Source organism: Stegodyphus dumicola, chromosome X1, assembly GCF_044657685.1.
Source record: "Stegodyphus dumicola isolate Sdum_Otavi_A_Nest chromosome X1, ASM4465768v1".
NCBI lineage: Eukaryota > Metazoa > Arthropoda > Arachnida > Araneae > Eresidae > Stegodyphus > Stegodyphus dumicola.
This window is the reverse complement of record NC_140780.1, coordinates 96,503,896-96,528,702: the sequence shown is the minus strand read 5'-3', so window position 1 is coordinate 96,528,702 and position 24,807 is coordinate 96,503,896. Positions and strand designations below refer to the sequence as shown.

The 24,807-nt window shown below is 33.8% G+C and overlaps 1 protein-coding gene across 1 annotated transcript in view; it reads right to left on the bottom strand.

The window, feature by feature from the left end:
* LOC118182836 (protein Wnt-4-like) overlaps positions 1–24,585 on the bottom strand; it is a 202,975-nt gene extending 178,390 nt beyond the window's left edge. The window contains exon 1 of the mRNA XM_035352255.2: positions 24,219–24,585. Coding sequence (XP_035208146.1) covers positions 24,219–24,316 — 98 coding nt within the window. The 5' untranslated portion in view covers positions 24,317–24,585. The remainder of the gene's footprint in view (positions 1–24,218) is intronic.
* Positions 24,586–24,807: the final 222 nt, after the last annotated feature.

Here is a 24,807-nt window from a genome sequence, read left to right as displayed (position 1 = left end):
AAACCTGGTGAATGGCGATTGGAAAACAAAATTAATTAAATTTTAAAGTCAAAATTTAAGGTAACGAAATAAAATCATTTAAGAAGGCAATTAATTGAAAGAAAAAGCAAAAAGAAGCATTTAAGATAATTTTTGCTTACATAAAAGAATTTTCAAATTGAATTAATAAAAGAAAAACCACATAAGGCGATAAGCTAAAATTGTGAAATAATTCGAAAGGCAATTTGCTTAATTTTCTGGTAAAGAATTAATTAAATAGTAAAGGGATTTAAAAAATTGAAGGGACTAGGGAAAAAATTATAAACCTGTGAGAAAAACTTTTCTAAGACCTTTGGACAAGGATTCATGAAGATGAAATTAGACGAGAAGCGATGTTATGAAACAAGATGTGACAGTATGAAACGAATTCAGTTGTAGGAGTCTAGCCAGTTAAAATGGAAATTAAGAATCCCAGAACAGAATTGAGTTGAATAAATGCGCCGTGCAAAAATGAAGTATGTAGACAGCGTAAACGTATTGATAAATAACAAACATTAAATTGCTTTATTATGAAAAATTAAAGTGGTCTAAAATTTAAAATAAATTATATTTAATTGTATTTAAGAATTTTAAATGGTAGTAAGTAACGATTAGAAAAACTGATGGTAAGAAAAATTATTATTTAAAAAAATTATCAATTAATGGTGTGGAATAGAAAAAGATAAACTTTTAATTAGAGTAGTATGGATTTTAATAATAGTAGTAATTAATTGCAAATTTAATTGTGTTTAAAGGGGAGTAGAAAAATTTTTAAAAAAGAAAACTTAAGTTACAGTAAAACTGTTATACTCTTATATCCTTTCAGTTGTTTTCGTCTTGTCCATGCATTTTATGGAAGAATGGTTGCCAGAGCCTCAAGGAGGTTGAACTTCTACTTCCACCCCAATACTGAGGAAGAGCCCCTCGGGGAGGGTCCCTTCGCCAACAACAAATGTGGATTTGTTAATGTTGTCGTCTTCACATTACGTGGAAGAATGGCTGCCAGAGCTTACTTCAAAGAGAGGTTGGACATCTATTTTCCACCCCAATTTTGAGGAAGAGCACCCGGGTGGGTTCGGAGGTATGTTCGGGGGTCTTCCACCCCTCTCCCCTACCATCAAACCACACGAGAGGACTTTTTGCTCGCCGTATATTTAGAATGCCCCTGTGCCGCAAAGATACTGTACATTTACAAACATTCATGCCTTCTTCGAGATTCGAACCCGGCCCTCTCGGTAGGCTCCCATTCTAACCCACATGCTGGCTTCGCAAAGACCCTCACTCATCTGGGTGCCCGCTCATACGGGAATAGAAGGAAATGAGGGAGCAGATGTTGTCGCAAAGGAAGCGGCGGATTCATCCACTTTTGCAAGAAGTCCCGACCCATAGGCCAGTCTCGGACCTAAAGAGTCGGACATTTTATCAGCTTCTAAGAATACGGCAAGAACATTGGGATCAAGCCTTCACAGGGAGACGTGTTTATGATCTCATTCCCAAGGTCAAGACAACAATCCAAACTAATAGCAATTACATGACGTATTTCTTCACTCGTCATGGGCCCTTCCTTCCCTTCATACCCTTGCTGTTTTTTCTTGAGAGAGATGATAACTGTGGATATGAGGAGGAGGGCCATCCAGACCATTTTGTGTTCTCCTGGCCACACACAGCACTTAACAGCCTCAAGCACCCAGGAGCCAGATTCTGGCCAAATTGGTTCCAGAATCTACAAAGTAACAGAGTTGCCCAACGGAAACTGAAAACAATAATCAACTACTGTATTAGCAATTACTCTTTTGACGCTGAAAGATAGTAGCCATAAAAGTCTATATAAGCTAGTTCAATATGTCAGCAACAAAGTATGTGATATGTATGTTCAATATGTAATTTTGTATTTAAGCTATGCCAGGTTTTCATACACAAAGTTCGTACTTTATCTGTACATGTGTATATCTTTTATTTATGGTACCTAATTTATACTAAGGATCACGCGTAACTCAATGACATGCTTCATGTAAACTTTAACTATCATGATAACGTATATATGTAGATGTATATATGAATATGAGTGAAAGTATGCATACTTTTATTTGTTTCGGAATATGTATGTATGTAAGTGTGTATATATCTGTATTTGAGTTGGTATTTATATGCATATACATATATTTTGGTTGTAATCTTCTTCAAGTGCCTTGCATGCACATGTATATTTCGTTTTTGCATTTTATAAATGTCGTCTGCTTAGCTGGGGCTGCCCAGGGCTGCGGCCCGGCAGCTATAGGTTGACTCCCGCTGAGTTGGCAACCAATTCTACATGGATATATCTATACCTGGGTCAGAAGCCAACCCAGCGGTTTACTCCCCTAATCACTATACCGTCTGGGCGTCTACCATTCTGTTTTTGTACAGAATTATTTGTTTAAGGTCACGTGAGAGCAGTTTTATACCTTGATGATTGATTAAATAAATTTAAAATAATTGAAACGTTATTTTATGACATTCATTATAATTTTTTAAAAAATATTAATCTTACTTTTTTGTTTAAACTTACATTTTGAATTATTTCATAATTGTAGTTATCCAAATATCCACAGCGCGCATACACACTTTTAGAACGATTTCAGGGCCGTTCAGTTAATGTTTGAAATGCAAAGAATACTTTTTAAATGTTTGATCTGACAGCTTTTTTTTTTCTGGACTATAAGTATTCGATGATAGAAGAGCTTTTCGTAAAATTCCCAGGGGTATTGATTACCATTCTTCTACTACTTTCCAGAGTACATCTATCGTGATGGGTATGCGCATAGAAAGAGCTATTTTCAAGATAAGATACTAAAGGCCCAACAGCCCATAGGTGAAACGTTAGGGACTTTTCAAAAAAACGCTAAAAAGATGCATATGCAAAACCTGTATTTATCTTTATTTTTTCAAGGAATACAGTGTTCGAAGTGTAACTTATCGGTTTGTCTTGATGAAGTTTCACTCTTCGAAAGTCACTGGAATAAAGAAATGGAATTTGTTTTGCAAATACCGGACGTAAGCCTTTCTCTTGAGAGCATGTTGAGTATAAAAAATTTTATTTTATCTCTTTTGTAAGTGATATTTGGTTCCAGATCACAGAAAAGAATTACCAAGCTTTCCAACCAAATTTTCACATCTGCGCAAGCTGATATCTGCAACAGGGACTACCTTCATGCATTAAATAATGCCATACAATCCTTATGAAAAAAGCGCACGTGACTGTTCGAACCACTTTGACGTCCTCGAGCAGTATAAATAACTATAAAAAACCGTTCTTCTGACTTCTGTTCCGATAATGGAACACAAGGCACATATGGACTGATTAATTCCCAGTTTTTTTTATGAAAAATATTATGTATTTCAAAGTGACGGAAAACGAAAAATATTTGTCTTTCGAATGACTACTGATATATTACAATGACGGTGTGGTGTTGCGCGGCCCCAACCTACACGCAACAATAATAGTGACTGCTATGAACTGGAGAGTACACAAAACTCTTAAGAAGGGTTTAACTCCCTTTTTATTCTACTTTAGAAGTTACAGCTGCGTGCACTTGATGCTCACAAACTACGCCGACCCGGCGGTAAAATAAAAATAAGAAACTAAAAATGAATAATAACAAGTTACTACCTACGAGGCTCTCTAAACGTAACTAACCTAACCGCGTTCTAAGATACCGCTGATACTTCAGCAAACTTCTGAATATTAAGTTGAAAGATTCAACTATCTGCCGAGGCAAGCACACAGGCCGAAACGCGCGGTTCTTCAATTTCTACCAAGCCACCTTCACGCTCGTGAAGCAAGAAAGCACACTTACGAACTCGTTTCCCTTCTATTAACTCAAATTACTTCTGCTTAAAATTTGAATACTTTGCGCGTTCTACTAAAATTTACATACTCTGGCATTGGCAATTCCAGGGGAAAGTAACGCTTGACAGGAAAGATAGTTTAAACTTAAAATAAATGTTAGTTAAAATAAATATAAACCCTACAACGGTCTGGGATAAATTTGACATGATTTGTCCAGCTATTCGAATTTATCTTTACCTGAACTGCAAGTTGCGACAAATTAGATTAATCAGTGTTGTGCAGTAAATAATTTATACAGCTATATCATTTCATTACATGCATTCTATCAGATTCATAAAAGATAAATGGACATATAATTTAAATTGCTAATCTGTTAATCGTAAAGTTCAGATTCTACCTAGTTACATCAGTTGCTAGTATGTTTTATCTGTTCTACGTACTACTATCCTGTGGTATTCTACTTACCATAAAATACATGCTTGATGCTTAAGTAAAATCCATGCTTGATTGCATACTGCTAGCATATGCAAGATAATTTTCTAAAATGAATTCAAAATAATTAAAAGTAAATTAATTTAAAATTAAAAGTAAATTGCAAATTATTATGAATTATTGGTTTATTACTTTGGAGTTTTAGGCTTTTTAATTTACTTTTAATTAATTTCAATTTATTTTCTAAAATGAGATTTTTTTGTTTGCTTTAGCAATTAGTACGGCATTCTTTTACGATGCCCACTGGAGTTGCTATTACTGGCTTAGTTGGCCCCTGGAGATGCTATTACTGTCACATCGCGAAAGACAAAATGGGGAAGAATTTGCAATGGAAACATCACGCTAATAACGGGGTATGATAATCCTCTAGCTGAAGTGCATGATTGACAACGGCAAGCTGACAATAGTATTTTTGAGCGCTTGTTGTGGCAGTAGCCTCACTCCTGTAGTAATCCATGTCGGAGCTCGAGGACGGTACCTAGCGGTGCACAGAGACCTGCTATCGGTCTTCCCAACATTTTCCACCCATGCTTTATGGGATTCAGGTCCGGTGATTTAGCAGGCCAAGACAGATGTGGAATGGTTTCACTGCCCAGATAACTCTGCACCACTCGAGCTCTATGCGGGTGGGCGTTAACGTTCATAAACGCTCTATGCGGGTGGGGTTAACGTTCACGTGAGTACCCACTGAAGCAATAAAAGTAAGCCCAGGAGGGTGTAGAATTTTGTTGCAATATCGAATGGCTGTGATGGAACCACGAAGAATCACGTAGAGGTCGGTGCGGCCGTTCATTGCTATCTTAACCCATAGAAGTAAGTCTCCTCCTTTGTAATGGTCTCTTTCGAGGATGTTTGGCGTCCGATAGCGTGTTCCTGGCTTTCGCCATATCATTGCCCTTCGGGAATCATTATGGATGCTAAATCGAAACTCGTCTGTAAACAGTACGTGGCGCAACTGCTCTGGTGTCCAACTGCGATGTTCAAGGGCCTAGTTCAACCGCGCTCTGACATGCGATGGAGACAAAGGAACGCAAACCACAGGACTTCCGGCATACATTAAACCTTTATGCAATCGACGCGACACAGGTTGGCGGGATATGGGCCGTCCTGCAGCAGCAGAGAGATGCGACGCCAGCTGTTGGGCAGTTAATGATATACGGCGTCTTGCACGTAGCAACAGGAAGTGATCATCTGCCATTGTGGTACTCTCCAGCGTCCACACCCACGACTTCTACAGGGGTTTTGATCTCTTTGGTAACGATTCCACAGCCTGCTGATTACACAATGATGCACATTCAGCTCTCTCGTCACCGCGGATTATCTTGCACCAGCTTACAACATCCCAACAGTCCTCGAACGCAATTCATCGTGCAAATTGTGTCTTCGGCTCATGCTTTCCGCTTTGGCTTTCTCGTGTTACACGGAACAATCCCTGCTTGCGAACTGACGCTTAGGGTCGGTATGCCCCATTTTAAGACTTTGTGGTGTAACTACGGGAATGCGTTGTATGGTAATTTTGGCTGTCTATTTGTATTCAGCGATGCAACCTCTATATCATATGTAAATTGTATGTTTTAATTCCCCTTTTTATATTCGTACCTTTTCTTGTAGATTTTGTTCCTTATATTTTTAGCACAAGTGCATATGCAAAACAAATATATCAAGCTGTAAATTCTACAAAGTACGTTATTAGTTACATAGATTTAGTTATATAAAGTAATAAATTTTCTGTCTCACTTAAACTATATAATCATTAACATTGGTTTAATTAATTGTTTAAAAAATTTTATTTGCCTAGGGGAGGGATGTAAAGGTTTTTCTAAGGAAAACTGGTTCATATTTTAAGTCACACAGAGAAAACAAACAAACAAAAAGACACATTAAAATATTTTCTGGGATCTGAACCTTGTTTACGCTATCAGTGTTTAGCGGTCTTATTCTCTCGTCTATTGGTGAGCAAACAAAGTGGTAATTACAATTATTTCTTAAGAATCTTCGTTATAATGGAATATTGCTTTTTTTCACTACAGTTTTTTCAAAATGACTTTATTTACTCCCGGTACTTATTGATATTGGGAATAACTTTTTTTAGGAAAGTGTTCCTAGTATTGGCAAAAATGAGTGTTCTTCGAATTTTTAATATCAGTTATGTAATAATTAAGACATGTTTGTCTTAACTCTTCTCCTAAAATATTCAGAATTTTAAACCTTTTATATTGCTTTGATATTTTCAAGAACAATCCCGGAAAAGTGATGTAATGTGTTACCTGACAGGAAAGAAAATTAACATAAGCTGCCTATTCGCTTATTCTAGCAATTGTACATATTCCATGAATAACCAAGTAAAGCCAACTGCATAATTATGACGGAATTTAAATGTGGATACAATAGCACAAAACTTAAACTATATATATATATCTCGTTCAAGAGCAAACTTTAAAATCAAAAAGGAAGCAAACGGAATTTTATACAAAGAATGGAGTAAAAAACTAATAATACGATATCTATTTCGTTTTAAACATCATTGTTTAATCTCTTGATGCCATTTCAATCTACATTTGAACTTTATGTTTACTAAAACAATCGCTAGTCAACCACTGTATCTTTAAACTTAAGTTAGTAGATTTTGGAAAGCTTGTTATGGCAGATCTGAAGCAGTTTGATCAAGGGAATTTCTTACAGTAGAAATTTCAGGAAGAGATACGATTGCGATTAACAGAAGACAATACAAAATCACTGATGACAGCGTATAATGTGTCTAGACAAAATTCAGTCTATGCAGTTCATGACTATATAATTTGATCAACATCAGTAATATGATTTCAAAAATAAAGTTTAATACTCGAAAACATTGTTTACAGTATTCCGAAAGCGCGTGTGAAATTTATGATTGAAAATAAATTAATGTCATTAATTATTCTGTAGAGACATTAGGTATTTTTGGAAGCAGAAAAGGTGAAAAATTAGCGATGCCTTCGCCGGGAATCGAACCGCGGACTTCTCAATTACGCGCTGAGCGTGCAGACCATTACACCACGAAGGCTCGCTAATAAGGCGGGAGAAATGCTTTATAAACTCCCCTCTTTTTAAAGGGCGACTGGTGTTTTTAGGGGACCCAATCGCAAAATCCTGGGTGAGGAGAATCATCATCCAACACACTTTTAGTTCGGGCGCCACTGTAGAGATATTAGGTATTTTTGGAAGGAGGCAAGATGAAAAATTAGCAACACCTTCGTCGGGAATCGAACTGCTGACCTCTCAACTACGCGCTGAGCGTGCAGACCACTAACCACGAAATCTCGCTAATAAGGCGGGAGAAATACCTTATACTTTTATTATTTCAATTGGATTATTTACAAAAAGGTTATTATTAACACCTTTCATAAAATTAATGGAAACCATGCGACAGAAAATGTATATTAAAGAAGCGAGATTGCAAGCAGATAATAAAGAAATCATTTAATTATTTTTTCTGCTTGCTGCCTTGGCTCTGTCAAATATAAATTGAGAAACCCCACCTTGATGGAGAATATTGGGGGATGAAAAATGATTGATTAGAATCTGAATATCTATCGACCATACAGCACGAGAATGAAAGCAATGCAAAGAATATGCTTTTAAATTATCTAAATAGTGCTGACCGTCATATTCTTTGAAATAAGATACTTTAAAACTGTGTTTCTTTCCCGTTTTAAATATATTTTAAAACTATACTTCTTGTCGCATTTCAGATTTTAAATTTTTTAAATGAACTTCTAACTTTTCTCAGCAATTATGCGCTTTTTCTAGTCTTCAACTTCAGGCAATTTCCTCACTTGTCCTCGCTGTGAGAGTAAAGTAAATAAAACATTCATTGACATTTTATTACACTTGTATGATTATTATTAAGTTTTATTTCCTTGCCTGTACGTTAGTTTTAGTTTTAATTAAGTATTACGTAGTTTTATTTTTAATTAAAATTCTACATTAATCTGATCTGCCTGCATATTTTTTGGTAATTGAAAAATATAGAGAAATATGATTAATTATCTTTATTTGTGTTTTAACGATGGTGTGATCTCAATTAATAAAGAACGTTTTTAACTGATTAGATCTAATAAAGGTAATTCAACAGACGGTAAAGCACCCAGTGCCAGTGATAATCTAGAGTGTGATGAATACTGATATTTCTAGAAACATTTTATATTGCGAAAAGAGCTCTGAGACAAGAATAATACATTAACTTTTTTAAAAAAACTAGCTTTTGCCTGATACAAAATTAACGTTCGAAAACGATTTGTTTGTTCACGCAAAATAGTGTACCATTCCGTTTTAAATATTTTAATAGAATAATTTAAAGGATGTGAACGCAGAGATGAATTTAAAAATGTGAACCCAGTCGAATATTTGTGGTATATTTTGAAAAGAAAATTGAATAAAAACTATTGTAACAGGTTGGGATCCACTTTAGATCCTCTTTCAAGTATGTCCCCATGACATGGATGCAGAGAAAACTGTAAATCCTTAGTTGAATGGAAGCCTAAATGTATTACAATGTTCATAAAAACTATAGATTATAATGGGAATCAACTCCCCGGAAATGTGTGTTCGTTGATTACTAATTAATTACGTCAAAATTCTAAATATGCGTCTGTCGGGATTTCTGCGTTTTCATGTCTTAACGGAGAGTTTCTTAAACTTGTACAGGCCACAGAAAACTAAAAACAACAAACTAAGGAAGCAGCCATCCTCCTAACGTCGCGCCATGTTTGAGGAATTGCTAAGCAAAAACAGAAGAGCATAAAAGATACATCCATTCTCCGTCAAGGCAGGAGTTTATCAACGAGGTGATGACGGACATTGTCACGATAAAGAGCCAGGAGCACTGGAGAAGGGTCCTTTTAACAGATACAGGCAGACAGCTGATAGTATAATCTACGATATCAACCCAGTATTATTCGAACTAGAATTAAATGGATAGTTAACAGCATGTGAGAAGTCTTCTGCTGCCCAATTCTCAAGTAAGACTACGACATATTTTAATAACAGTATATTTTTGCACCGAAATGAAACGCACGAAAGTAAGACAAATAAACAACCTTAAATAGGTGCAGATTTCCTGCTAACTTTACCGATTTCGAAGACAGCCACACGTAGATTCCTCTCTTTTAAGAAAAAAGGCGAGGAAGAAAAAGGGAAAGAAAAGGGATCTATGTCAGTCGCGTTCGAAATCAACAGTTTCATGTCAAATCTATGAGTTTTATTGCAACTCTTTCAGTCTACTCTTGTTTTTTTAACTTTTTGTAGGATGATGGGATTAGCTCTAGTTTAAAACAACGCTAGCCGGAGTTAGGTAGCTGATTTATAATGTGTGTAGTCTTTTGATAAATGAATTTGGAACTTAAATGTGGTAAATTGTAAAAGCACTATAAATTTCTTTGGGGTATCTATGATTAACTTTGTTTTAATATGCTTCGAAAACTTACTAATTCAAAATCTTATCTAATCAAGTGCGATTTGAGTAAAATCAAGCTTTTAAATAGCATGCTTCATAAAAATACATCCATTCGAGAAAAATACTCAAAAAAGTGTTTTCAGAAAGACAATCTTTCCGAATGAATTAAAATTAGAGGTAGAGAAAGTGGAAATTCACAAGCCTTTTCCTTTAATTTACTAAAACCATATTGCTTATATTCCTATCATAATGAATATCGGAATATAAAAGCTTTTGAAGAATAACCCAGTTTTACTTTTCACATACAAAACCCATTTTTTTTGTTATTTAGCATAAAAAATATAGTTAACAGAAGTAATATTTATATAATAAGCACGAAATTTAGAGGGAAATAAACCTATATGAAATGAATAAGATGACAAACGACTGATTATGCAGCATCGAGGTAAGTACGTATATCATTGAAGTAAGCTGTGTGAGAGATTTGCTACGAGAAAAAGTACTAAATTCTAATCTATTTAGCCTTTTCTTTACATACCTTAACGAAGAAGATTTTGTTACATACGTTATGACAACAAATGATGATATTAATTCAGAAGGCAAACAACAAAAATCAGCGTTAATTTACAAAATTTTCACAGTTAATAATGATTTTACATCAAAAGAAACCATGAGTAAATTACGAGGAGAAATGTTTTTAACCTTTTTTACAAACTCTATTGAATTTTTTATGGTGTAAATGTTATTGTCTAATAGAGTGGAAAATCTAGAAACTAAATATTTAGCTAATGGATACGAGGCAGTACCTAAATTTGATACAATAGGGCGGAAAGGAATACCACTTTTATGAATTTTGGGAAGGGCATATAATCTGGCACAATTCGCAACAGATGGGATAAGCGAACGTTTTAAGTTGCTTGAAATGATTTGCGAAGATTTGATCGCAGTTTTTATTTTGGATAAGTCCGAAGGTGAAGGATCTTTAGGGATCGGATTATATGGTCCTTCGTTTAAGAGTTTAGTGACACCATCGATGTAAGTGTTCTTATCCATGACGACTATCTGGCCACCTTTGTCGGCCTTTGAAACGACAATATCCGGGTTAGAATGAATCTCGCGCATTGTAGCTCTTTCTCTCGCAGTTAGATTTGGTTTCAAAGGTTTATTATTGAATTTCACATTATGAGCGATAAGATGCCTAATCATTTCTTTCTGTGAATCTGAAACTTTACTGAACTTGAAAGCTTTTTCGATAGGAGCCAAAATCTTTGGAATCGAGGGTTTACAGGTTTGTGAGAAGTTAAAATTATATTTTAGAATTCTCTCTTGTTCTTCTGAAAGACTAACATTAGAAATATTAACTATTGGCTTGATGTTTACAATGGGAAGATTTTTTGAACTACTTGAACTGGAAGACTGTAAAAGAAGTTTTTCGAATTTAACTGCAAGGGTGTTTTTATGACGGTTAACTGCATTCTCCGTTCTAGACCAAGACTTTTGTTCAAGGGCAGTGAATTTTGGATATGTTTTAGCGAGTTCCAGATGAAGCTTATAGAGTTCATGTTCAATTTTGGACAATTGTTGACGTGTATCCCTTATCACGGACCGAAGTAAGGCAAGTTTGCAATTTAACAGAATTCTTGAAACGCGACTCGAAGGTTTTTGATTAGATTTGATTTGAATAAAATTGGGGATCAATTTTTTACATTTACATTTAAGTAAAAAGTCAAGATGATTCAGGAATTTTTGCCGTTTCAGGCGTAATTTAGTGAAACGATTAACGGATGAAGGCATGATAAACAATGCAGAAAACGCTGATTTTTGTTGTTTGCCTTCTGAATTAGTATTTATTCGGCGTGTTATTGTGTCTTAAAAATGATGATATGACAGAAACAACTAAGTTTAATAAAAAAAATTAAGACAGAACAGAAAACACGTATTATCAAATAAATCGAAAAATTAGTAAAGTTTAAAAAAATGTTCATTTACCTGAATAGAATGTTTAGAACTCTCTCTGCTTAATTCTTATTAAAAATGGAATCCAATTTATGAGAAAAATGTTCAAATATTCAAAGTTGTACAACTTTTATCTTCTAGATCAAGAAAACCGAGTATATTTTAACATTTCCTTTAATTAAATCAAGAGAACAAATCAAATTCTAAAAGTTATTCGATTAGAAAAATGAAATAAATTAATTGTATTACTGCATATGTTAAAGCAATAAAATGTAGCCTTTTTTTATATTTTCTTAAGAAAATAAAATGGCGCAAACTTTAATACCTCTTCGCTTAAAGCGCGAAAACTCTAAAAATTTAGCATTTCTTTGGTTAGAAAAAGAAATTAGACCCTTTACATTTCTTCTGTTCCTACTTCAGAACACAAATATTAACTTTTCTTCGTCAGAACGAGAAAGGACAGGAAAGTAATATATTGCAGTTCTGTGATATTTATCTTAAGCATTTCTTAATTTGCGAAGGAACGGGACAAGAACGGATGCAAAAGGAGAAATGTCAGAAGATCGCGTAGTTAAAAAAGAAGGAAAAACAAAACAAAAAAAAAAAAAAGAGACAAAAAAACAGATAAAGTTTCATACGGCGAAGTGATAGGTGACAGCTCGCGTGTGTTTGCTTAGCTTTCATATCAAAGGGAAGAGAAGTTCAGAAAAGCTTTGATAAAGATCGTAATAGCATACGACACTTTGAAGCTCAAGATATTATTATTATTTCTAAATGCATATGAATGAAATGCTTCAGAATAATAATGCATTGCTCCAAGTTTTCTCCTCCGCTGAAAATAAAGGTTTGTAGTTGGATGAGTATCTAGAAAATACAGGAAATACATGTCGTCGAAAAATTTAAATTACAAATCATAGTTGCGTTGCACTTCAGTGTAAGTGTCTTAACTACTCATGAAATTTAATTTATTTAATAGTTTACCCTGAAAAATTAATTTAGTTTTGTACACGCAATTCCTCCAGTGTTTCAAAAAAGATAAAGCCGCAAATATATATAAGAATAAATAAAGGTTTGATCTTTTTTCTAAAAGCATATAGAGAATAAAGACTTCGAAAGATGCATAAATTTACCGCTTATAACATAAAATCAGATAGAAATAGCTCGATATTAAAAGCAAAAGCAGTAATGTACTTTCCGTCCATAAAAAGCATAAAAAATACTTTTATTCTTAAATTGCTATTTGATAATTACAACTGTTTTTTCCTATATAAAGAGTGTACAGAAGCATCTTTAAAAACCAAAATAACATGTGAAATATGGAAACTAGAAATCTTGGATATCTGCATCGCTCCTAGAAGCGAATTTTGAAAGCCAGCGATCCAGTCACGAAAACTGTGAGAGACACAGAAAGACTATCGACAACAAACGAGCAGATTCTTACCGATTTCGGATGCAGTAATTTGAATAAAGCCCTGAAACACAGATCCTTGACATTCGATGGTTTTTATAAATACGCAAAGCGTAAAATCTGTAAATAAACTTTGCCTCCAAACAGTGATGGAAAGATACAGTGCGGATGTTTTTTGAAAATGGAAACGCTACGCCATGCCTCATGGAGAAACATAAACTGGTACTCAGGAAAGTTTGTCAGACATTGCATGGACTGCATCTTCGAATCTAAGCTTAGCTGGTTTTTTCATTGCAGAGTACACAGGAACGACGAGAAAGTCGAACAAGAAAGGCAGCAAGGTAGTATGCATTACATTGCCATAATCATTCTCATCCTAGTGCGGCTATTGTCATCAATGTTATTCGCGGACTAAGAGAAGCAATAAGCATTACAAGTAGCTCTTTTCAGGTAGGCTGACGTGCAGCTAATGGATGTCTTGGCCTATGCGCTAGCTCATTCATGTTACGGTATGAGAGACATCAGTGGGGCGTGGAGCCTTACATTTGGTCGTATATGGAAATTTTGGCATAGATTCTGAGATTATCCATACAGTGCAAACCTCAAGTGTTGTTGCCATGAGATTATCAGAGACGGTATGGTACGATTGATGCAACTTCGTGATTTTATTGTGATTTTATTAGCTTTATTTTATTTGGCTAACATATGTCGATGGACGAGGCAAATTTTGATCATAGCGAAGTTTAAAACGATACAGCACACACTATTGGGCACTTCAAAACCCATCGTGTAATAACAAATTCATTGTCAGCTACAGTAGTCCCTCAATGTTTGTACTGGGATGTAGAACACTGGCTTCATTGGAACTGCGCTTTAACATGGCCGTAACTAGACAAGGATACTTGGAGATACTGAAAACCACATTGTCTGATTTTCTAAATGACTTGCCTTAGCACAACGGCGCCCCACCACATCAACTTGCGTCAGTGCGAAGCTTCTTGTCGGACAATTTCAGACATAGTATCACTGGTTATGGAAAGACCACCAAAGCCACCTGACCAAACCCCCATTGTGGGGTATGCGAATGACTAGGTTTGTAGCTTGCAATGTTAAGATCTCAGTAAGATAATCTCTAAAATGCTGAAGAACATTCAATAAGTTCCAGCTCATAGTAAGGATATATAATGTTGCTAAAAAATCTCTTTATTTAGTCATTAGATAGTTCGCATTTCTTACATTTTAAATTTAGCCCGAGTGGAGGCTTTTTGTACGCCCTGAGAAAGGGGTCGACTGTATATCTTTATTGGGAGCAAATAAAGAGTAATTAACCCTTCTTGAGTTTACGTTTCTGTTCTTTGACTTCAGCGGTTATTAGCTTCACTAGATTCCTCAATACTTAGTTTAGTAGAATAAAAAGGAGGAACACTACAAATTTTCGACATTTACTGGACACCGCTAAAGAATTTTACAATTTGAACTAATGAGATAACTTTGATTGGGTAATGCCTCATTATTTTTAAAAGGACTGTGCCATATAATAAGATTAATGTTTTCTGAATACTCGCAAATCCAGAAATACTCACGGCATTAGATAATAACTGCAAATGCAGATTTTTTTGAGGAGTGGGGAGAAATGCGCTTATAATCTATACTCGAGTTTTGGTACATGAGAATTTTTCTTTCACCACAAATAAAGACACTTGTCGTTCTTATTAGTATCATACAATATATTTTTTAATTATTGTGAAATAAGCTTACAAAATCCTTAGGAACATTCTCTTCTTAAAAGCATTACATGAATATTGATTCTCTTTGACAACATCTTGCACCTAATATGTATAAGATCTGTTGCTTTACGAATTATCTGTAACAGTTTTGTAACCTTTGAGTCGCGTTTTCTTTTACTTATTTTTATGACTGTCATTAAATGAAAGATAACAGATAAAATGTTTTTCAAAATAAATTTTTTTACGCATTATTATAAAAAAAGAATTTCATTAGTGATATGCTTCCATCGTAGGTATTCAGTCTTACCTAAAGAACACAAACCTATCGTCAGTTATCGTACAGTTGTATCTAATATATGAGTGAGAAGGGGAAGTAAGTATTAATTTCTAACGCATTTCCTACATACCTTTCAACCTCGAATGCACTTGTTTGATTCAGCCTCAGCAAAGTAAGATCTAATATCACAGTCACGGAGTCATAAATCAAAATGAGTCATTCTTTACTTGGTGTTCACTTGGTGTCTGAATTTATTAAGGTAATAAATAATGAACATTTTGCAGTACTCGCGTTGATAAAATAATCAGTGTTTATGATTAATAATCAAACAATATATGGGTAATTAAAAAACAATCAGGCTATTAAATTTAGTTACATTATATCAAGGAATAAAAAATTTTCTACTGACAAAGTTTATTATTACTAATAAAACTTTATGTATAATTCCATTTTTATGCATTGTTTTAATTCTTCACCGTCAGAATATTAGATTTGAATGAACACAAGGCTATTTACCTGTGCAAAGTTCAATTTTTAACTTCAGATTAAGATCTGGAAACAATTCATGAACTAAGACTAAACGCCATAAATTGTATTCGAACTTTGGACAAACATACTATATGGGTTTTGATCGAAATTCGATGTTCAGAGCACTAAATTCGTTTCTATTTACGGTGATTTTATTATAGTTGTCTTAAAGGAAATTTAGTATCACACCGCATAAATAATTGTTAGTGAAACCTAAATATTAAAAAAAGTTTAAAACTGATAATGTAACTATGCGTTTTAGCTCTAAAACCTGAAATTGGGGGCTCCAGGTGCAACAGCGAATGTGGATATCAAATCTAGATTGGCAAAACGCAAAGAAGCAAAGTAATTTTAACTATTAAATTCAAAAATTAAAACCCTAACAGCCTAATCGAGTTTTTTCTCTAACACTCGTAAATTTATGCGATCTAAGCTTTGTTCAGGAGTAGTGGTACTAAAGGTTTTCAATTTTTGTTTAGATAGTACGCGTTAGTCAAAAGGTTGAAAACCGCTGGTTTAGTGAATAAAACCCCTGAAAATATGGTTCAATGGTATCCTCATGTGTGCTTTCTTGAATATCTGGTCCACGAGTGACCGAATGGATAAAACTGTTGAAGTTGGACTTGGTTTTGCTGCTGGCAGCATGGGCATTTTCGTATTCAACAATACGCATGATTGCGCGTGAATGAACATTTTTCCTAAGGCTAGTAGCCCCAGTGAGCTTTGTCATAATTAAATAAATCCATATCTTGTATTTCCCTAAGCGTAAGATATATAAAAGTAATTTCCTTTATAAAAATCTTTAAAAAAACACGGCTAGTGGTGGATGAGTGTCTACAGCTATGAAACACTGATATTTGGTTTCGGATTGCGTTCCCACCGATCGGACAGTTTAGGCGCATGGTATTTCGCAGTTTCTTAAGCCTGTACCCAACAGGAAGTATTCTATGCCCACATACTTTCGCTCTAGGCAGATAGTCGTAATATGCTTAACCATAGTTATTAACCAAACTAATCTCTGAAAAAGTAGCCCTTACAATCTAATAAACACTGACTGTTCTGCTTTAAGTAATAGTTTATGTGGCAACATCAGAGTTCTGCTTTAATTAGTTATGATAAAGTTCCAGTTTTAATTATATCCAGCTTATGCGGTCAGTCAAAACATGGCTGAACAGTTGAGGGAAATGAAATGAACTGAAAATAATGCGAATTTTGTTTTTAATAGCATTTCTCATCCAATGTTATCAATGAAGTGACATTTTAGGGAAAAAAATTAGGAGCCTAATATTTCTTCAGAATTTTGATATTTATGTTACACAAAGTCCAAAATTAAAGAATAACTAATTTACGTTAAATAAAAATAAATATACAGTGTAAAAGGTTCAATTATATTAAAAAGGATCAAGAAGAATTTACTTTTCTCAGACTTTCAAAATGAGTAAAATATTGTGGAAAATATAAAGATTACTTATCCTTGAATTCTGCTCGAAGAATTTTTTTTTTCTCTTTTCTGATGGTGTAATACTAGAAAAAGCAAAAAATCAAAGTATTCAGTTCCTTCTTTCTTAATGAGCTTTCTTCAATTCGAATTGCATTGCTCGTGCCTAAAATGGACCTTTAGTGTATGCAAAAGCAGCATACAGTAAGATTCTAATTTAAAGTTTTAAATTAAATCATATATTTTATCTAAAATAATGTCCCTGTTTGAATGCGATTCCTACATTCGCTGAAACTACCATTATTTTGTAAAATATTAATAATTATTTTCAAGTAGATCTAGAAAATTTGATTTTGAAATGCAAATTAAAATAATCATTGTTTTTATTTAGCAGTACATTTTTTATATAAATAAAATATAACTTCTTGCCGAGAATGTGGATTTGTTGTTGTCGTGTCTACATTACGTGGAAGAATGATTGCCAGAGCCTACTTCAAAGAGAGGTTGGACATCCATTTTCCACCCCAATTTTGAGGGAGAGCACTCGGGGGGGGTCGGAGGTATGTCCGGGGGTCTTCCACTCCTCTTCCCTACCACCAAGCTACATGAGAGGGCTTTCGGCTCGCCATATATTTAAAGTGCCCCCATGCCGCAAAGACACTATACATTTACAAACGTCCATGTCTTCTCCGGGATTCGAACACAAGCCCTTCGGTACCGCAGTAGGCTTACCTAACTACTGTACAGTCTGGGCGATGAAAACGTTGAAGTAACATACAACAATACATAAGATATACAATTTGTAATACATAAGAAATATTACTAGTAATTAATACAAATGTAACATAAATTAGAAAAGCAATAACATTGGATTTGACGCAGATTTAGTCAAGATTCAATTGATTTCGAGGGTAAACAGGCACAGGCCCCTCTTCATCAGTGACTTATGCCTGTTTGTCCTCGAAATCGAATGAGATCTTGCCTAAATCTACGCCAAACACAAGGTTGTTGCTTTGCTAATTAATTTATTTCCCTTTAGCGTGTTTCTTCTCTGTTTTAATATAAATATAGTTTCTTAAGTTAATGTATTAAAAGCAAGAACATCAGTATCACGTTAATTTAATATTTATTTCCAGTGCTCTACACACAAAAAGTGTGATTTTCTGTCATTTCTCTGTAAGTATATTTTCGATTGGGTTGCTGGGTAGTAGAGTAGTATGGTAAATTTATTAACGCATAACCTGGAACGTTATGATGCGTCATGCATATGGTGAAGCTGCGTCACCTTTTTAATAGTCCATGTTATTCTAAAATCAAAACAAAATGACGGCACATTAGATGAATGTTAAGAAATGATGAGAATACATGAATGTTATGGCAATATGGAACCAAAGTAAGATCACAAGACCACCTAAGATGGTTTACAAATGAACAGTGATGCGCGGCATGATGAGGGAATGCATGAAATTTACAAGATAAAAAATCCTACAGCAAAAACAGGTAAAATCAGCACATAAGAAAACTTATAAATAAATCAAAGTACTCTAAAAACATTTCATATTAACTAATAAAATCCAGTTTCTTTTAAATACTGAAATATGTTAAAATCTTCCCAATTATACTGTCTAAATCTACCTGACAGCCATTAAAATATCTCGTACAAAGATATACATGCAGTACTGACACAACAGCGTTGCTGTTTGAGCAGATAGGATCACTCTCAGCTTTCAGAAGATAATTATGAGAAAGATGAGAGCGACCAATTCTTAACCAAATTAGAAGAACATTCTTCTTCCGGCTTCTCCCATTGTTTCACTGTTGGGTTTGACGCTTCTTAATTTGTTATTAACCTGAACATTCCATAACAGCTGCTATTTCTTCATAGTTTTGTTCTTAATGAGCATTCTGATATCTCTAAGAAGAATGAGCTGCGTGGAGAGTTCCACTGTTGACTTTGCTACGATATCCCTTTATCTCAACATGTTCGGGAACTCAGCTATAAAGAATCTGATATCCCTGGGTTGTGAAATTCTGACTGAGCCTTAGAATTTCAACAATACAGGGTTCCGAGTATCAGAAAATACCTCTAAAACTTTAAGTGTACTAAATGAGTCAGTGTGCACTATAAGCATTTTCCTACATAGCATTATGTTATGTAAGAAAGGGCAAAAATACACAGCAGTCAATGCCAAAGTCAGCACTGAGCATGCAGGCGTCTTCCTTCCGTATGGTTTGCAATCACAAAAGATGTTCTGACATAACTGGCTGCTTTTGAACCATCTGTAAAAATGTGAAAGTAATTACTGTATTTATGTCCGTGCTTAAACAGATGTTTATAGATGGTCTTAAAACTCATGGAAAAACATCAAAAAGCTGGATTTGCACATTGCCCAAAGTGGAATTTCAAAATGTTTTACAGGTTCCGAATTTATCACATGAGTCAAACTCATCAATCAGTGAGAGGACTCTTCTGGGAAAGGAAACCACACAAGATGGCTCGTGCTTGAAATAAATGATTAAACATTTCATCATGCATTTGGGTTGCTGGGAATGAAACCAAAAACTTATTTTTTGAAGCAATGAATGTTCGAATAAATAATCTAATAAGGGCATAGTGAAGGCTATATACAAAAATAGCAATGCTAGTTTCAGTAAACCCACGTTCACGATTTCAGATTTCCTGCGGGCTTTCAGAAGTTCAGTCTATTTGATTAACGCATCTGTCGCATCATTATTCCCACATCAGATCATCTTAACACGGCAACATAAAATAAAAAAAGGACTATATTTTTGGCATATTATATATACTATTATTTTTTGGCAAGTTACATTTGAACTTTGTTTCATGGTTATCACACCTGTATGTTGAGTTTAAAAATGAAATCTCATAGTTAAAATTATTTTAATACATTTTAAACTGTCGGGTGGCGGTTATAACACCGTTACTAATACACTAGGTTTAAACTCGCGAGTAAAAGAATAGTTGAGGGTATTGGTCTTCTTTTCTTGTAAAAGAGATATACTCAGCCCCCGGTGCTAAGCTCTTGGCAACAGGTTTGGTGATCAGGCAATGGAAATACTGATGGCTTCTGCGTGCCAAAATGAACTTATTTTTAAGTACTTTGCCCTAGAAATGTCGAATTACATAAAGGTTCGCGAAAGCGATTTATTGCAAAAGAAAATCTTTACTGTTGGCAAATAAAGAAAACTATTTCAAGAAATCTTTTACATATTTGTCAGTATTCATCATCTGACTGTAACAATGAAAATATTATAACACATAATACGGCTAGAAGGAAACGAAGCTGTAATCCTATCTAACAGCAATAAAGTGTTCAAATGGTAAAAAATTAAAGAGTTTTAAGTGCAGAAGTATGCAAGAAAAATTAAGTCCTGCATAATTATATTCAGACAAATCAAGTCGATGATATAAAAAACAAATGAAATAATAAAAAATTCATTTTAAACTAAATAAAAGAAGTCATGGAGGTTTTTTGAAGCTTGGAATACAACTTTAAATATGTATTTTTAAGCAAGGTTTTACTAAAACTACAGAACTAAAAAGATATCCGAAGGAGAACAGAAAGGCATTGAAATCGCATTTGTTCACATATTATTCTAGAAAACTGATAAAAGTTTTCTTATCTTTATAAAGCCTTTTAATAATTCCTGTCGGGTAAGAACTAACAAATATACCGCTATACAATATTTTGCATATGCTGATAAACAATACTTACTGTACCGATATACAATACAATTTGTGTTTGAAAATAATCAAGGTCACCATGCCTTTTGCAATAGAACTAATAATGCACATACCTTAAATCACGTAGATTAATTTCTTTCTGACGATCATTAATACAAGTATGAAGGCACCTGATATTTATCATTGCTTAGAAAATATCGTAAAAATTAGGTATGATTACAAGATATAGTCTAACAAAATGCATTCCATTACAAATAGCCGATAAAAGATAGATACCAAATCGGCTATTAATTGCAAACAAAACTTAGGAATGCGGAGAAATCTTCGGAAAATTAAAAAAAATTACCAAATTGATTGAATGTAAAAGCTGTAAATAACAATAATGATTATGTCGAATACATAATACACTTTGTAGCAATTTGATCAATTATGGCAAAGTACGCTCGTGATCTTGAAACATATAATTTTATACTTTTATGCATTTAACATATGTAACAGTAAAAGCTATGCATTCTACATTATTTGCTCTAATGTATTATTTGCTCTAACAACAAATTTTCCAAAACACTGTGTGCAATTTGATTAGATTCCACTACTTTCTGTTATGCGAATTTGAGAAACAAAAGGTTTATACCACAGTATTTTATGCAACAGAAATGGCAAACTGACAGTTCTTTAATTTTGTTAACTGTGATTAATTTGAACCATGATCATTTTCGGTCCTACTTTAAGACTGGCAGAAAATACTGCACCTGATATCAACTTTATCACTTAAATAAGACTCTGGTGAGCATCTAAAGATTCCCCATTAACATTTATATTACATTTTAAGCTTTAGATTTAAGGCTCAAAATAATTTATGAAGATAAATGCATTTAAAATCACTTATACGTGAAAACGTTACTATGGTTCGGTGCTGTTATTTACAGCTTTTGCATTCAATCAATTTGGTAAATTTTTTTAAAACTTTTCCGAAGATTTCACCGCATTCCTAAATTTTGTTTGAAATGAATGCTTTATGCTGCTTGTAATGCTGTCAACAAAGTTGATTTGAAATATATACCGCTATTATTGAAACAATTCGTATTTAATGCTCCAGGATGTACTAATAAAGTATTATATTGCCAAGCAAATTAAAATAATATGAGGCCGCAAGCCCAACACACATCTGAAACTGGTCTAAGTGTACACAGAAGTCGGTCATTTTTGTCGCTTTTTGTCATTTACAGTCTTCTACTAGAAGAAATTATAATTGTTTACGCAGAGGACTATAAAAAAATAATTTCTAACATACATGAATAGACTGGTTTTTAGATGATATCCGTAACATCAACTGTCCAGCAGTCAAATAATAGAATAGTAAATTTAACCTCGAAAGAAATCAATATGAATGGTACTGAAACTTAACATCATAAATTTTCCACATCGTACTATGCTTTCTGCGACCTTTATTGTTTTTTCTACTTGAATGTTCATTCAGGTATATGTTTATTATGAATTAAACAATTTTTATGCCACAATAAATCTACGTTTCACATTCGTCTTACAAAATAAAAATTAACAATACGTATTTTTTATTTGAAAAGTTTTAATAAAAACAATTTCCCTTCCTTTTCTTCTTTTTTTTTTTTTTTTTTTTTTACAATGTCATGAAGTCACTCCAAAGTTTTAGCTTAATGATTGCAAGCCTTTTTGTTCTAACGCTTAGAAAAACTACTTCAATTAGAATGAATTTTCGTTTGCAGTAACTTAGAGTTTGTTAACAGTATACAAGCAATATATAAAATTAGGGTTCTCTGTTCCGTATTCTATTAGTTTAACATGTTGCATGTAGTACGTGCTTACTGTACAGATATTAACACTGTAAGTAATTGTTTATTTCAGTAATGATACTTTCCATAACATCAAGGCTGAGGGCAAATTGCAGCTCTAACCCAACTACGTTTTAATGTTAGATGACACAAACACTTTATACACACTTGTATAAAATCAATATTGTATAGTTTAATTTAGCATTGCATACACATTGTTACACACTTTATTTTCTTTACAGAATGAGTAAAAATATACCAAGTTTATTGCATACATACACTATATATATATGTATAGTATATGCAGAAAATTTAATCAATGGTATTGATTGTTAACTCAGATCCAGGTTATATTTTCCTGTCTGTTTCGCTGACCTTTGCAAACGCAAGACAAATTAAAAATTTTTCGTAAACTCGATGCATTATTAAAAATTTAATGAAGTATAGAAAGATTAAAGGTTGCGAATTTTAATATCAAAACGTAACAAAATTGAAGTAGAACTTTATATTCAGCTGTTGCTTAATTAAAAATAATGAATTAATACTTGAATGTTAACTTTCAAGGAACTGAAATTCGAATAATGATGCTGTTTCATATTTGCATCTGTGTAATTAAAAGTAACCTACAAAATTAATTTAAGTGTAAGTTGTTATATCTCAAATTATCTAAAATGAATATCTAATTATAAGATTCTGCAGTTTGGTTTATGAAACAAGAGAGTTAAAATGAGAAGCTGTTACATATTTTAAGTGCATTTGACGCTCGAAAGCTTTATTTGTGATCCTGCTTATGCTTAATATAATTACAGCAGGGAAAATTTTAATCCTGCGTTTTCTCTAATGTTCTTTTCTAATAAAAATTTACATTGGTTATATCGAGATTAAAGTATGTAATGGCCAATAATTAACATTATTATTGAGATTAATTTTCAACGATCTATCCTTTTTTCCTGCTTTAATGAGAATAACTGAATAAAAATTTCGTTAAAAATTAGACAGTTTAAATCATCTTCCACCAAGATGTATTCTTTCACCCAATAGCTTTCATGACAAAAATGTCTTCGCTTTCGAAAACTAAATCCTTCATACCATTTTAATCGGAGATCTGTTGTCACATAAACATATTTTTTAATTTTTTCCGTGATCCATTTAATATAAAACATACACGCTTATATCAGTTTCGTAAATCTATAATGACTGTGACTAACTTCACCTTCCTATTCCTAAATACCAATCAATCAAAACCAGAAGCTTCCCAGAAATGTTGCATCATCATAAGCAAAGATATTTTATTCATTTAAGCTTACCCTACATGGGAAGTTATTCATTAAAGCTTACCCTACATGCGAAGTAAACATTTCAACTACTATGAAAACAACAAAGCTTCGAAAGAAATCGAATCGAAAATCCTTTAATACTCATTTTTACTGTTTCTGACTGCTTCAATATTCACATATAATGTTTAACGGAAACTAACAAGTGAGAATTTATCAGCATGCCATGAGCCCCGTGATGATTAGTAGCTAAAATAATTTCCGTAACATAGGAAGAAAGAAAAGTAACAAAAAAAGTCGATAAAAGAGTGTGTACTTACAGCCACTTAATCGTCTGAACACTGTTTAAGCTGATCACAAACACGATCACTGACAAGTGTAAAAAAAAGTTCGGACGATGCAGTGATGAAGAAAACATAGCTTGGGCTAGTGTTTCCAAAAGGCAGGTCTGATATGAAATTATTTTCTCTTGTCAAAATATCATTTTATACAAATGCTCTTTTTATTACATACAAAGGACGAGTTGAGTTTTAATAATGAATACACGAAGCCGGCATGGGAGCTAATTAATCATCGTTGCGATCTCTCTCTTCCCGTGTAAGTAATCCATCTTTCCAAGGGATTCGCTCTACTGAAAGATTGAGCGCGCTCTTTTAATCTGTTCGCACTGTTCCTCAAGCTGGCTTTTTACGCACGTTGCAATTGGAGTTCCAGAAGTCCCGCTTCTCTACGGGGTTGCCGGTTAGCGCTTTTCGCCAAATGATCGCCAATTTCTAGTTAAGTTTCAGGGTTGGTATGAAACTGAACTGAAAAGAACGTTTACATAAGAAGAGAAAAATAGATCCTGGATTTTTTTTTTTTTTTTTAATCGTAAAAATCAAATAACGTCGTCTTGAAATTGCAACTGCT